This window comes from Rhagoletis zephyria, unplaced genomic scaffold, assembly GCF_001687245.7.
Source record: "Rhagoletis zephyria isolate East Lansing unplaced genomic scaffold, Rhagoletis_zephyria_1.1 Rzeph_scaffold_05208, whole genome shotgun sequence".
Taxonomy (NCBI): domain Eukaryota; kingdom Metazoa; phylum Arthropoda; class Insecta; order Diptera; family Tephritidae; genus Rhagoletis; species Rhagoletis zephyria.
The window spans coordinates 7477-22326 of NW_016162291.1; the positions used below are offsets into that span (position 1 = coordinate 7477).

The 14850-nt window shown below is 32.9% G+C and overlaps 1 protein-coding gene across 1 annotated transcript in view; it reads left to right on the forward strand.

The window, feature by feature from the left end:
- Nucleotides 1-2667: 2667 nt before the first annotated feature.
- The window catches only part of LOC108371760 (uncharacterized), a 33235-nt gene continuing 21052 nt past the window's right edge, over nucleotides 2668-14850 (forward strand). The window contains exon 1 of the mRNA XM_017627368.1: nucleotides 2668-2881. Within this exon, the coding sequence (XP_017482857.1) occupies nucleotides 2684-2881 (198 nt within the window). The 5' untranslated portion in view covers nucleotides 2668-2683. The remainder of the gene's footprint in view (nucleotides 2882-14850) is intronic.

The following is a 14850-nucleotide window of genomic DNA, read 5'->3' on the forward strand; positions in this document are numbered from 1 at the left end:
GTATGGGGACCGACCCAGTCTAGTGTACATTCACATCTATATATGTATGTATGTATGCACTCATTTCACAACAGTGCGAAATTCAATTATGATAACGCTGAGGTACGTATGATTAACGACCTTGAGATAGGCGGGGATTCATATGATGTTTGTTGTATGGCTAGGCGGGCTTTTATAAAAAAAAATATTAAACATAAAATAAATATATAAATTGTCAGAAGTTTACCTAGTGACATAATTGTTGCGAAATTTTGTGCAACATAAGGGCCTTCTGACGACTCTTTTACTTTTACTTCCGCCTAGACTTCTGACAATTGTTTCCCTACATTCTTATGTAATCTTCGATTACATTGCAAATTTTCAGAACTTTACCTCATCACTAATTTTTCGAAAAAAAAATACCTACATGTTTAACCCCCCATCAGTGAGAGTTCGTTCGGCCTGCCTCTCGCTATATCGGTAACAACCGAACCTGTAAATTTTAATGTTTCTACTTTACTGATTGACCCCTTTCCCCTACGTAGCCCGCTATCAGTCTATTACGTTATCTAAGTTTAAACTGGCATTGGAAAACTGGCCTTGAATATGGTGAGGTGGTAGGTATCCGGGTAAATAATAGAAAGAAGAACAACTTTTGTTTTGTTTGAAAGTGGCCCACTGTCGTACAAAGTTTCTCGACCCCTGAATTACACCACAGACGTTCGCACTGCCAACATGTTCGCTGCAATATGAACCACAAATGCAGCACGTGCTTGCAACATCAGCACGCAACACAGATGCTACAACTTACAGCAAGTTGTGTTTACGTGCGGGAAAACTGTAAAGCAAAATGAAAATGAAAGCACTAAGCATAGGAAAAGGAGGAAATGCACGATTTTCCCACGCAACGTCATCATTGTGTATGAAGATATTGCGAACGAAAAATCAGTGGATGGGTGAATGTGTGTATTTGTAGCAAAATGCTGTTGGTGGTGCTGTCGCGGGACAGCATTGGACTTTTGATTTCCCAACCAAGCGAATTGAGATTTTCTAGCGAATTTTCTTTTCAGTTGCGACTGTGACATCGAAGCGTGTGGTAGAGTGGAAATACGTTGGATAATCGTGCGGTGTGAGAATGCGTGCTGTCTGAATATTTGGGATTGCGAAAGTTTTGTGAATTGAGTTTTTAATGTAGTGTCCGCGTAAATGATGTGTGGAACTTATNAAAATTGAAAACGTTGGCCAAAATCTGAAACTGAACGAAAACGTTATTTCATAACAGTTATTAGATGAAAAATATTTTTTATTTCGCCGATAAGAGTTATGACCCAAGGTATATTTTTTGCGTTGTTTGATCACAGTTATTGCCCAACGTTTCTTTTTTACGTTGTTTGATAACAGTTATTGCCCGACGTTTCTTTTTTTACGTTGCTTGATAACAGTTATTATTCCACGTTTATTTTTTACGTTGCTTGATAACAGTTATTATTCCTCGTTTATTTTTTACGTCGTCTGATAAACGTGTTAAGATAGGAATATTGACAAAAACGGAGATGGGGAAGAATATAAAGATGATGAAAATAAAAGAGTAGGAGTGAAATAACTGTTATCAGACAACGTAAAAATAAGTGTTGGGAAATAACTCTTATTGGCGACGGAAAACACGTTTCTCCTGCATAACAGTTATCAGGCAACATGAAAAGTAAACGTTGGGTTATAACTCTTATCGACGAAATAAAAAATATTTCTCAACTTATAACTGTTAGGCAAATTTTCAGAACTTTTCTTTCTCAAATTAGAAGAAAACAGTGGTTCCACTTAGAGGCGCTACACGCATAATATTTTACATAGATGTGGGTAATATTCGGAACATACGAGTATTTTGGCTAAATTAGAAGAGCAAAAAATTAATTAGCTAAGTGGCGCTGACGCACAGTGCTCCATCTCCATACAAATGATGGGCAAAAATGAAGCAGTGGCTCGAATCGAATGAAATTTGATACTTCAAAATTTAACAACTTACTGTAAACTTACCAGTTTAAAAAAAAAAAAAGTGTTTTTTTAAAGGAGTTTTGATTACTATAAATGTTACCAATACGACCTAACGTATGACCCTGTCAACCAAATATATCGAAAACTTTTGATACAATGTAACTATGCACATTAGGGCGGAGTAAGTTGATTTCGAAAAAAATTTTATCGCATATTCGAATTCTACGTTCGATTCTAAGCAAAAATGGTAAATAAACTATATACCAAAAATGAAAATTTTGAAAATTTGGAGGGTCAAACGTCATTCTTGGGACATAGTTTGCTCGCAATTTTTGCTTAGAATTCATCGTAGCCCTAATGCACATACATACACACACATGCTGCACTTAAACAAATGCGTTAAAAATATATCGGTTTTAAAATTATAGTGAAAGTGTTACAATTATGTGTCGCAGCAAGCAGTCAATTCCAGGCGAAAAGGACAACGCAACAAATTACGGCGACTCCTTTAAGTGTATAGCAAAGTGTTTGCAACATACAATACATGCGAAGCAATATCGATCAAAAGAAATCAAATTAAAATAATTCCCAAATGGCGCAACAATACTTGAAGGCAATAGTGTGTGTAGTGTTTTCCATAATAACTATGTGTAAAATGCGCTTTTAAATTAAAATATTGATCGGCCAACAAAAAAATAAAAAATAAAAAATAATGGCTGGTTTTGATTCAGCCGATGAGGCCAATACCGAACTATTGGAAAAACTAAAACATTTAGATGTCCGCGCCCAACCGGAGGAGAAGAGTCGTGGCTGTTTTAAAGGCTGTTGGAAGTCCAGTAAATGGAAATCGGCACTAAATCACATTGGCCTATTGGTATCGTTGTCAATCTATTGCGGAGTGGGTGGATTGGTGAGTTGAAGAGCCACTAAAAAATATTCGAACTAAATTTAAAGGATTGTAAAGCGAAAATGTGAAAAAAGAAAGAAATTGAAGACGTCCAAATTAAATTGGAAAAGTGAATGTAAAAATATTTTACACATATGTAATAATTTTTTTTTTATTTGTATGAAAATTTTTTTAAATTTTATTTTAACACGCATGAACTTATAAAATATTCACACACCTCGCACCTTAACGAATACTGAAAATAGTAGCTGCCATGGAAAAAAAACGCCTACCCACTTAGTAGTAGTTACCTTCACTTGTTGAACGCCAAGTGATCGAGACGGATTGCCTGAATTTTTCACCACATTTCATTTATAGCATTTTTATTAGCTTCGGCAATAATCATTTTCACTTAGCCCACAATTGTGTATTTTCTTTTTTTTTTGTGTATTTATTTTCTCTTTGGCTTCGCACAACAAACACATAAAACATTTATATTTGCAGCATTTAAATTTTTACTAGCCACTTTAAAATAAATACAACAACAGCAAGGAAAACAATGAAAATGAGCATGAAAAATTGCTTCGAGTTTTTGTTAAATTTTTGTGTTGATTTAAAATGTTCTAGGTTGTTTATTTAAATAAAACAAGTGGTAATAAATAATAGTATGTAATTGAAAATTTGTTTTATTTTTTGATTATTGTTTTAGTAAAAATGTAAACTAATTTGTTAGACTGATCCATTTGCGTACATTATTTAAGAACAACATTTTCGCGAAAGCAGTTTGCGAAAGTCTGCAGTACGGGCATGTCTTTAAAACTCTTTCAACGAAAATGTTTACTCGGTGAAAAATTTTGTGAATGAGTGATAAATTCGGGTCAATTTTTAACGAAAATAGGAACTTTCTATAGAAATCGGCACGAGTGATTAATTTTGGCTGTCAAAAAAATATTGATTGTAAACACATTTCAAAAGTGATGCTTTAAAAATGGAAGAGCAATATAAGTTCATACATATATGTACATACATACATACATACAGGCAGAATAGCAGTCATTAATATGCAACCCAGAAAGCAACACCTTTCATTTGATTTAAAGTATGATGCTGATCAGCCTAAAAAATTCACAGAAGGGGAAATTGACAGCAAATTTCTCATCTTGCTTACTACTCGCAAATTCATAAAATTCAGCATTAAGCTACAAAGACAAGTGATCTTTATTAGCAGGCGGGGCATGAGAAGCATTCAGCGATAGAAGTTTTAATATAAGCACTAACGAAAATCAGAACAAAAATTCGATTAAACTTTTGCCAAAGAAATCATTTTTTAACATATGATTTTTTTGAGTATTTTTTTTTTATTTTATTTCCGGCCTATTAATTTCTTAAGACATATTAAATTACACTCTAAAAAGTGCATGTAAAACTACTACTGAAAAGTGTTTATTTTTCAACCAGAGTCTGTGCAAATATACGCACAAGATGTTCAAGGTTTGATTTTGAACATGAGTTGTTTAAAATATACACATAAATATAAACATGAAATGTTTAAAATTACAAACACTTTGAAAGTATGTTTTTTACGATTAATAAATATTAAGTGCTCATATTTAATCAATTTTAAACACATTGTGTGTAATTTTTCTCTACGTGACAAATTTGTTATGTAAAAGTAAACAGACAGTGTTTAGTTTTGCACACATTAGGAGAGGAAACGGGTGCGTAAATTTAAACAAAAATTTTTTAGAGGAAACTTTAAACATTTTATGTGTTAACTGTGAAATTGTGAACAATAAATGTTTAGAAAAAAAAAACAAATTTGAAATTTGCTCTACGCCACACATATGATAAGCAAAAGTAAACAAGCCGTGTTTAATTTAATTAACAGAGTGTGTAAATTAGCATTCGTTAAGAGAGGAAACTGGTTACCTATCTTAATATGCGCAAATTTAAACAAAAATTTTTTATTGTGTAGTAGAGGCAACAAAAAAATTTCTGTGAAGCTCTTCCTCAATTTAAATTGCAAATATACCCTCTTGTTCTTTATATTGTGATGAGAAAATTTTCTCACTTTTAATATTTAATTACCAAACAGCAACAATGTTCGTCGAGATTTGCATTCATTTCGGGTTTTCGTCAGTTTTTTAATACCATTTTCTGTAAAGTTATCTCAAATAAATTTAAATATTTACTCAAATTTAAAAAAATTCAAAAAACACGCAAATCACTTTGCTGAAATTTCAAAACTTTCGGCTGTGTAAAACTTCGCCAGGTAAATTCAGAGCAGCTTAGCCCTATCGCCAGCACGGTATGTCATGCTTCGCGAGAGGATTTTTGTCAGACAAAAAAAAAATAAAATGAATTTATTTTTGCATGTGTTTATGTGTTTTCGTATACGGCTGCGCTATCTTCTGGTATCAGTAAGTTTGCAGCTANTATCTATACTTGTCCACACATTTTTAGAGATAGTTGTTATAAAAAAGAAAATAAACGTAAGGAACAATTAACCGGTGAAAATTAAAGGTTCATATATCTCTTTTCAATGCCACATGCTTTTAACCAATTATACGGGGAAACCAATTAACCGGGTTCAACAATGTGGGAAAATTTACATGGATTTTTTATGCAATATTTCTTTACCGATAAGGTAACTCAAATAAGCGGGGATATCAATTAACCGGGGATTGCTGTAATACAATTTTAAACTACGTTTTCATAATTTACTTTTGTGCTTATACTCATCATGAATCATTTGAAAGTAAGTCGATTGAAATATTTATTTTTAGCAAAATTATCAAAAACAAACAGTAATTTTGTTTACTTGTCGGAACAGGTTGGCCATATTTTGTTCATGGGGATATAATTTGGGGCCACAGCTATATACATATATTCTTTTATAAATCTGTCCGCCTACGTTTGCTTTCTTTCGCTATTTGAAGTCGACTTGTAAGATCCTTCAAATTATTACTTAGCAGAAAAAACACCAAATAATTTAGACCGGTTTTACAATGTCAAGAGTCCCCAGTTCGATTTTTGAACATGCAAAGTTTCACCGGAACAGTCCTGGCGTGTTCTCTTAATAAACTAAATCAGGAAAAACTCTCAATCTTACAGACTAATGTGATGATTATATGACTTGACGAATCGAATTCAATTTTAATGCATTTTTTAAAGGCGACCCAGCCTAATACTACATACATATACAATAAAAATAAATAAATAAGTATTTACAAATTTACTTAATTTTTTGCGTGCGAGGAATGCGTGCATGGTGTGAAGTGAAGACAATAATTTGTTGAAATATTTTGAACATGCATATATTTTTATAATTATACGTATATATGTACTTACATAAACACATGTATTGCTTGTGAAAATACGGCAATGCAAAGTGGGAACGATGCTGCGAATGCATACAATTTATTTTTGGAAGAATATCGGTGAGTGCTACTTTTCCACAATTTGCAAATATCTTTATATACACATGTACATATGTATGTATTTTGTATATTTGTCTACTTACATATATACACACATGCATGCATATGTAAGTACTATAAATATAATTATAATTTGAATTCTGCTGGTGATACCCAGAAACGATAATTCTTTAACTGGAAAAAAAAACTTTGACCAAATGAAGTACCAAAAATTTAAATAAAACAATAAAGATATCGAGCCCTAACCGCCAAAATAACGTAAGCGACATTTTGTTCAAAATTTTCTTTTTGATGCAGAAATATTCCTAGAGCATCTAGATACATTTCTGCATCAAAAAGAAAATTTTGAAAAAAATGTCGCTTACGTTATTTTGGCGGTTAGGGCTCGATATAGCTTTTAACTCAATGAAAAATCAAAAACTTGGTAGGCCAATACCCCGAAAAAATTATCTTATAGATTTATTTTTATGAAAATTATATGTTAAAATATTACGTACAGAATATGTACTGCAAAATGGAATATTTATTTTTAACAATATTTTGTAAAATCTTTATAAAAACCACCACTGCGGCTTTAACAAAGGCAAATAACGTTTTTATGTATCTTCCTACCTGCTACCTGTTAAAGGGCCGCCTACTCCAACAAGCAAATACGCATGCATACTTTAATACACATAACTAGCAAGGCGTAATTTTTGTAACCGACTACAAAAAATTAGAAAATATTATCAATTCATCGGAATATATATTTTTTAATGTATGTACTGAATAACTTTTGACCGTTTAAACCGTTTTTTGATATATTTTTTTTTGTCGGATAGGTGGTCCAATACTAGCTTGGTTTAGTTCCGACCATTTAACCATGAAGATATTAACGGTACTCCTATGTTTGTATATGAGCATTGAAGTCATTTGTATTTTTTGCTTAAAAACTACTTGTTTAATTTTTTTTTTCAAAATTGTCGTACCTGAACCGTGTTTGAAAGGGTGGTCCTTCTGCTATAATAATGGCATTTTTTTCTTATTTTATATAACTTTCTGTTTCAAGATAAAAGAATTCATCTGGAAGGACCTCGAGAAAATTACTTAAATTCAGATAGCTTTTGCAAATAAATAGTAACGTTTTTAGTCATTTTTTTTTTCAATGCCAACCTACGTAAATCTTGCCTCTATTTAACATATACATGCAACCTAGACACATCGTTCAGATTTTGGGGATGTGTTAGTCAAAAACTGTGAAAAATTAAAAAATCTAGATATTCTTAACCGTTTTCCGACCTGTAAAATGCAGCCGATTTTTAATTAGATATTCGTTTTGAAAACATATTAAACCAAGGTCTGTAAAGCCGCATGGCGCGAGCAAAGTTAACAGACTCTGTGGTTAATATGGAACCAAATCAAAAGCACCATACAAAAACTATTTGGGTTTTAAGTAGGGTTGCCAACATTTTCTGAGATATTTATAGTACTTTTTCAAAAGAATAGAAAAAAATATAGTACAGTAGTAGTATAGTAGTAGGAAATAATTTTAAGTAAATTTGGTAATTCTTTCTTAGTGTTTGTAAAAATATGTTGCCTTTTTTTTATTATAAACTCACTATGACCTTTTACTTTTAAGAAAATTTCATATATTATTTTTATTTCAGTAAAAAGGTGATCCATTTTACTACACATTTGTATAATTAATTTATCTATAAATTTGTGTTTGTTTTGTTTGGTTGTCTGCTGATGGCTTATTATTGGCAAGTTGATAGAAAGGAGTTAAACAAATGGCAGCGAATCAATTATTTTGGCAAAGCGTTTGATAAAGCGTCACAATGCTGGCTTGCTACAGCAAAACTGCTAACTTTAATTTAGCTTCTATAGTCACAAAAGTTTTACCACTTTAACGTTTAGGTTCCCAAATAAGATTTCAAATTTAAATCGGATTCATCAAAAGCAAAAAAACTCTAGTAGATAAATATGAAGAAAGGTATAGGAATATTTCCCCCTTGGTTCGTTATAACAAGTTCTATATACATACATATATAGATGCTATACATGTATTTACTATACAAAAATCCTTATAATAAACACTGATTCGCTACTAACCAGCTCTGCCACACACAATCACGCAACCTGTCCGCGTATTGCAAACGGTCAACTCCGGGGGTCATAAATTTGTCGGAACCGACGCATCGTTGACAGTTACACTTGTACTTGTCATTGGCGTGCAATTTTATGGCAAAAAAAACAAGTGATGCCAAAAAGCGATGTCGTTAGGGCGTACAGCAACAATAGCAACAAAAGTAAGTAGCACAAAAATATGTATCAGTAAATTAGGGTACGAATGGCAAGGACTTTGTTGACCAATATTCCATTTGATGTTGTCTTTGTGAACTTCTTAAGAATATCAAGACTTGCATGCCTTTGTCAGATGTCAGCGGATTAACGCGAAGAACTGGTTGAATATATCTTAAAGTATTATGCTAAAAATACTCACATGTAAGCAGCTTAATTTATATGCCGGACGCATATAGCAAAATTGTTGGATGTTTGCTCAATGGCATTAAAAATACATAAACCTATTGTAAATATGTACAAGTGTTTAGTTTTTATATGTAATTACGGTGACCACACATGCAGTTTCATAAAGGACAGCACTGTATTTAAAGGCTATGTTCTGTATAAATTAGCTACATTTACCAGGGGCGAGCATAAGGGTGGTCCAAAAATGCATGTAAAAAAAGGAGTAAAGTCCGAATTCTAATTCCTAGGATTGTTCTATTTCGTAAAAATATCCCCTATTTTTCTTTGTTTCAAAATCAAAAAAATATTTATTTATCCATGTATTTATATAATAACATCCAATTGTTTGCGTTTTTTATTTGGGGTTTTTTGGGGACCTATAAAAAATAGTTAATATTAAAAAATATATTGTACATATACACAGTGAATTGATTTTTGGAAATCACAAATTTTTCCACAGAAAAATGTAAGTTTGGGAATGAAAATAACTATGAAATTTTTGAGAATGAGATGCGATGATGCAAAAAAATGACAAAACTGAGCCCAATTTTCTGAATTTTCAGATAATGAAAAAATATATATGTATGTATGTATATACAAGTTTCTTTCTATCCAACTATATTTAATTATCACAACTTTCGGAATCTATTCCAAACGGCAACACTACAGCTCTGGTGTAAGTAAATAACTTCAGCATAGATTCCTGAACCATTTGGCTTTCATTGGTACTGTCCCAGAAACTTCGATAAACGAAGGGCAGGATACTCCACAAAAAATTAAAAATTTATGAAATTGTTTCATTATTATTGACACTGGGTCGCGATTCACCTTTTTTCCATGCTCTTGTCATGTTCGCGAATTGCCGGCTAAATTTCGAAAAGGCATCGATATCAGAAGCTCTTCTCTTCAATCGCTTTTCAAAAAATTGGTGAAATACATACTTATATATGTATGAATTTTAACGATTTAAAGAGTGGAATTTTAGACAAAGAAGTGATAATAAGACTGTTGACGGGCGAAAAAACAGTCATTACAATCGGACTACGCCTACGGTCTGTTGCATTTGTCATTTGTATTGAAATGGAAAATGGTCAAAGCTCCGTGCTCATGAAAAATATTTTCTTAGAAGATTTTAACCCATGGGCTCCCGCCTGAAAGGGTCGTTTTGACCCTTACTTCTAAAAACCTCTCAAAGGCAAAATTCGTAGTTCGTTAGAGGATTGATATGTTTTAGAAAATTATTCTTCTTGCTAGCAAAATTTCTCAGGGAAAAATCTCATGTCACCAACGTAAAAGTCTTGAAAGAAATAAGTCAAAAAATCTATACCAAAAAGGGAGTAAAAGCGGTTAGGGCTCGATATGGTCAACCCGGAATCAATCAGAATTATCAAACTGCATTCTTAAAAATTGCATGCTTATTTTTATCCGCAAGCTCAAGCTCATATTTTGCTGTGCGAAATCTCGTGAACACACGCCTATAAAATTTTTCATACAACCGTATGGCCACTCTAATATACAAGCATATATATCATGCTAAGGTCTTGAGGTCCCCACATTAGTGCTTTGAACTTTAAATTAGGCAATGTGAAAAAAAAAATATATAAAAAAATTTACTGAGAAATTTCAAAACACATAATAAATTGCTAACATTCACACTGCATCAGCAAGTGTATGATTTATTTCCTCTCTGGAACAAAACAGCTGTAGTTTAGTAAAAAAAACATATTACCCATTAGCAGAGAGACAAATTCAAGGAAACCAAAGGTAATAAATCTCAATTAAAAGACCAATTTTAATCTAATAGCCAACTTTTTGAACGCTCGTATATACCTATATGCATTTGTCAATTAAAATTATGTACATATTCAATGTATTTACATACAAACAACAAGTTGCTTCCCCAAATTTTTGTTATTCATCTTGTGGCCGTCAGTTGAAAACACGCATACAAACATACATTTGTACAAACACCCTTATTAGCTGGAAGTTTTAATAGACTGTCACAAACTGACTGTCAGCAAGAACATTTATGTAAGCTTGCAACAATATTTCTTAATTTATTTGACTATACCTATATATAATACGTTAATATTAATTTGATTTTTTTTTTTAGTTTTTATAAACTTTTTAGTTGGCATAGTCAAGGTTCGGGAGGTTATGGCAATTAATGAGTTGCGGCACACGCCCTGAAGAAAACGGATCACTTCACTTCTATACGGATGGTTCAAACCTCAACAACAAGGCAGGAAGTGGAGTCTTCTCACTCGACTATAGGAAAAGTCATATGCAGGGAACGGATTTTTTGGACCTAAAACCCTCTAAAAAAGGCAAAATAAAATAGCAAAAGAGGCAGGAGAAGGCACTAGAAATAGTAAAAGAAGGCACTAAAAAAGACAAAACCTGAAAAATAACACTGGTTAACAGGAAAAATGTTCAACGGACGCCACTATCCAATTCCTATATATAGAATTGCTCGCTGATTCCGTAAATCAAGCTAATTTATAAGTAGCGGATAAGTCCTCGAGATATTTTCAGGTGTCCGTTGCGTATGAGTAACATTCTTTCCTGCTCATTTTTCATACAAAAAATCTTTACGCATTTTCATATGACCACTTATTACTTCTTTATTTATCCAACGATTTTCTTTATTATCAACTTGATTTTTTTGCAAAATCTTAAAAAAGGCAACATCAAATGTGTATCTATGGAATCAGGGAAAGCTAAATCGTGAACATTCTTAATCGAATATACTCTATCTCTTTAGCAGAAAAAAAGGCAATTTGCATAAAATCCGTTTCCCTGGTCTCATTCTACTCGCAGAGTCATGCGGCGCTGGGTAGAAGAAAGAAAAACTCCGAAACATGTAGACTTACTTTTGGGTCGGAAATTACAGATCTGTATATATTTTCCCAGATCAGGTCATTTTCGAAAGATATAAATTAAATTAATTACAAATCTTTTATATTTTTTTAATATTTATTTAAAGCCTGTTCTGTTGCGATAAAATTAAGCTAAGAACGATGAAAATCGATGAATAAATAAACAAGTCGTAAATGGTCAAATAAAAATGTGCAATAAGGACGAAATAATGTTACTCATACGCCAAATCGTACATGAATAGAGTTATTGCTTATTGAAAATTTCAAAGTTATGGGATGTGCCACGCCCCTTGTACAAACTTGTTTATAGATAGATACCTTATTATAAGCGCCTACCTTGGATATACCTTTATACCGAATTTCAAAGTCATGTGTCTCACGCTTTCGAAGTATTAGCTGATTAAAAATGTCACGCCGCTTGTCGGATCCCATTTTTGTATACCCTATGTTATGTCCAAGGTCACTGTCTAGATACCAGTTAAAGCTTCATGAATGTCCATTCAGTAGCTCCAGAGATTAGTGAGTTCACTCACCAAGGTCTCGTCATGCCTGTTTTTTTTTGGAAATCTGGGAGTTTGGTACCACTCTCTAAGCCGGGGAAACATACGAAGGAAAATGACCAATAATTGGTCTATTTTCAGCTTTGCTGGTCTTTTACTATGAGTACTGACGCAAGAGAAGTATTAGTTGTTTGAATGTTCGAGAATCGTAATCAAGTATCGAAACCCGCAAAAACAGCAGGTGGTCCGAAAGTGGTCACCTTTCTTACTTTTGTTTATTTTTAGAAATCAGAGTTCTTTAGCCACGAGTGAACGACTTCCCGTTTTTTTACTCTTTCCTGTCTGAAATTTAGCGGATTGTGGTGAAGTCAATGCCTTTGCGCCGGACTCTTCCGTCAACTAGGTAATCAAAATCGCCCTCTGCTCCCAGGAACGAAGCTACCGCCACTTCTTTGTTCTCCGTGGACTTTTCAATTTTCGTTCTCAAATCTGAAGACCGTGGAAGATGCATCTTCATTGAAGGTTGTCGTCGTGCCTGTCTACGATGTATATATATAGAATTTCTGTCAAAGTTATCTAAATAGCTTTGAAACTGTGTTTTTATATTTACGACTTTTAAATTCTGTAATTCTGCTTCAACAGTTAAATCTTCTCCGGTTACTTGTAAATATCCTGATAAGTAAGTAAACAAACCATTACCGCATTGCTTACTCAATTTTTTGCCAAACAATAATAAAAAAATGGTTACTTCGGAATTACTGCCAAACGCGGTAATGCGATAATTGTTGGAGCCAAAGTCGTTAGAAGTCATGGCAAATTTCAGCAGAAAGTACTCGTAAACAAGCAAGGAAACAAAGTAAGGAGCAGTTAAAATATCAACATTCATAGCCATAACGAGGCGTCAGAAAACAACAAAATCCAATAAAAGAAAATCATTGTTGACATCGTTAAAATAACAACTAACTTTAAATTGCCACTGCAGCCAAGCATTACGAGTGCAAATTAGCGGAAACTTGCATAAATTTGCTGACATTTTAAGTCAAATAAAAAACAATCAATAAAGCAAAGGCGAGGAAGCCGTTGACTGAACAGCCAAACAGTTCGAATCTACCAATTGGCAGCCATGAACAGATGAAAATATGGTGGAGTTGATTATAGCGCAACATTGACCCATAAACAAACACAGTTAGTTTCCGTTGGGGAGACACATTAGACGCACTTCCTTGCTTCCACACCACTTCCTAAAAATATTCACAAATCTAAATTTGCGTTGCCGAAGGTGTGGATAACGGCATTTGGTTTTTGCTTTCAGTTTTCAAATTCCGGTTTCCGGTTTTTGGAGCCTTTTTGTTGACTGTTGGTAAATGAAAATGGAAATTATGTAAAAACCATGCCGTCCAATACCAGCTCTTTTGGTCAAATAAACACGTAAAATCTCGATTTTCTATGGATCTGGATATTTACGTAAGCATGCATACATACTTATAGTATGCGTCACATAGCCATTTTCTTTGGGGATGTATGAATAATTTGGTATGTATGTATTAGACTGTCCCAGGAAAATATGGAAAACAACTTGCTTGAAAATTTGTATATGCATACCCTCAATATTTGTGCTTTTTATCCTAAATAGCATACACTCTAAAAAATCTGTTTAAAAATGCGACTTTAAATTGAGTATATTTTTGTTTATTTTTTAAATTTTTTGGTAAATTTACACGATGGATAAGTACTTTTCTCATTTACACATTTTCGTGTGTAAAAATCCTTTTTGTTAGCGGCTTTACATAATTCTACAGGGGAAATCAGACAGCAGATGTGTATTTTGAAACTTGTACACACTTTCGTAGTAAATTTACGCACACCACAGCAGCTATATTACGCTCTAAAAAGTCCGAAATTTAACAAAAACTATTCGTTGAAGAATCGAGCTTGTAATTTCGCGAATAATAAGGTAGGAAATCAGTAATCTACCTTTTAGGTAGGAAATCTACACAGTTTTTTTTTAGAGTGTATACATATGTATGTATGTATGTAGAATGTTTCAGAATTCAATTTAGTTAGTCCCTGATTTTTTATATGAGGCATTGTAATGCATGTTAAATGAATTTTCACTCAACCATATTTATGAGAACAGCTTAGAAATTACACTTTTTTACATTCACTTGAAGTTTTATGGCCGTAGGATAACGATAACCCGTGTCGACTTTTAGTTGAAGTTTTAATTAATAGCTCGAATTAATCGTGCATGAAAACTTTGGAAATGCAAAAAAGTCTATTCGTTTACGATATTTTAGCGCATTTCTAGTAAACTTGCATCTTTAAATTTTTAATAGAACGGCGGGCTTTCTCCCAAGGCCATCAAAAAAAAATAATTAAACTAAAATACCCTTTGCAATTTTTATCCTTCAATATCCTTGTAGTAATATGATTTAAATTAAACTAAGATTCTTTACAATGCACTATGGTCCCAATTCCGTTTTTTTTGGCATAAAGTCGTAGGAACAAGGTATCTAGCTGAAACTTCGCTCATATATTTCTCATACTATACTAATTTAACTGAAATATTTTTTTCCCGTAAATTGCCACGCCCACATCTTATATCCATTTTTTTTAATTTTTTCAGAGGCAGTTCCATTATTTAGGGCATATCTCCAGTTACAAAT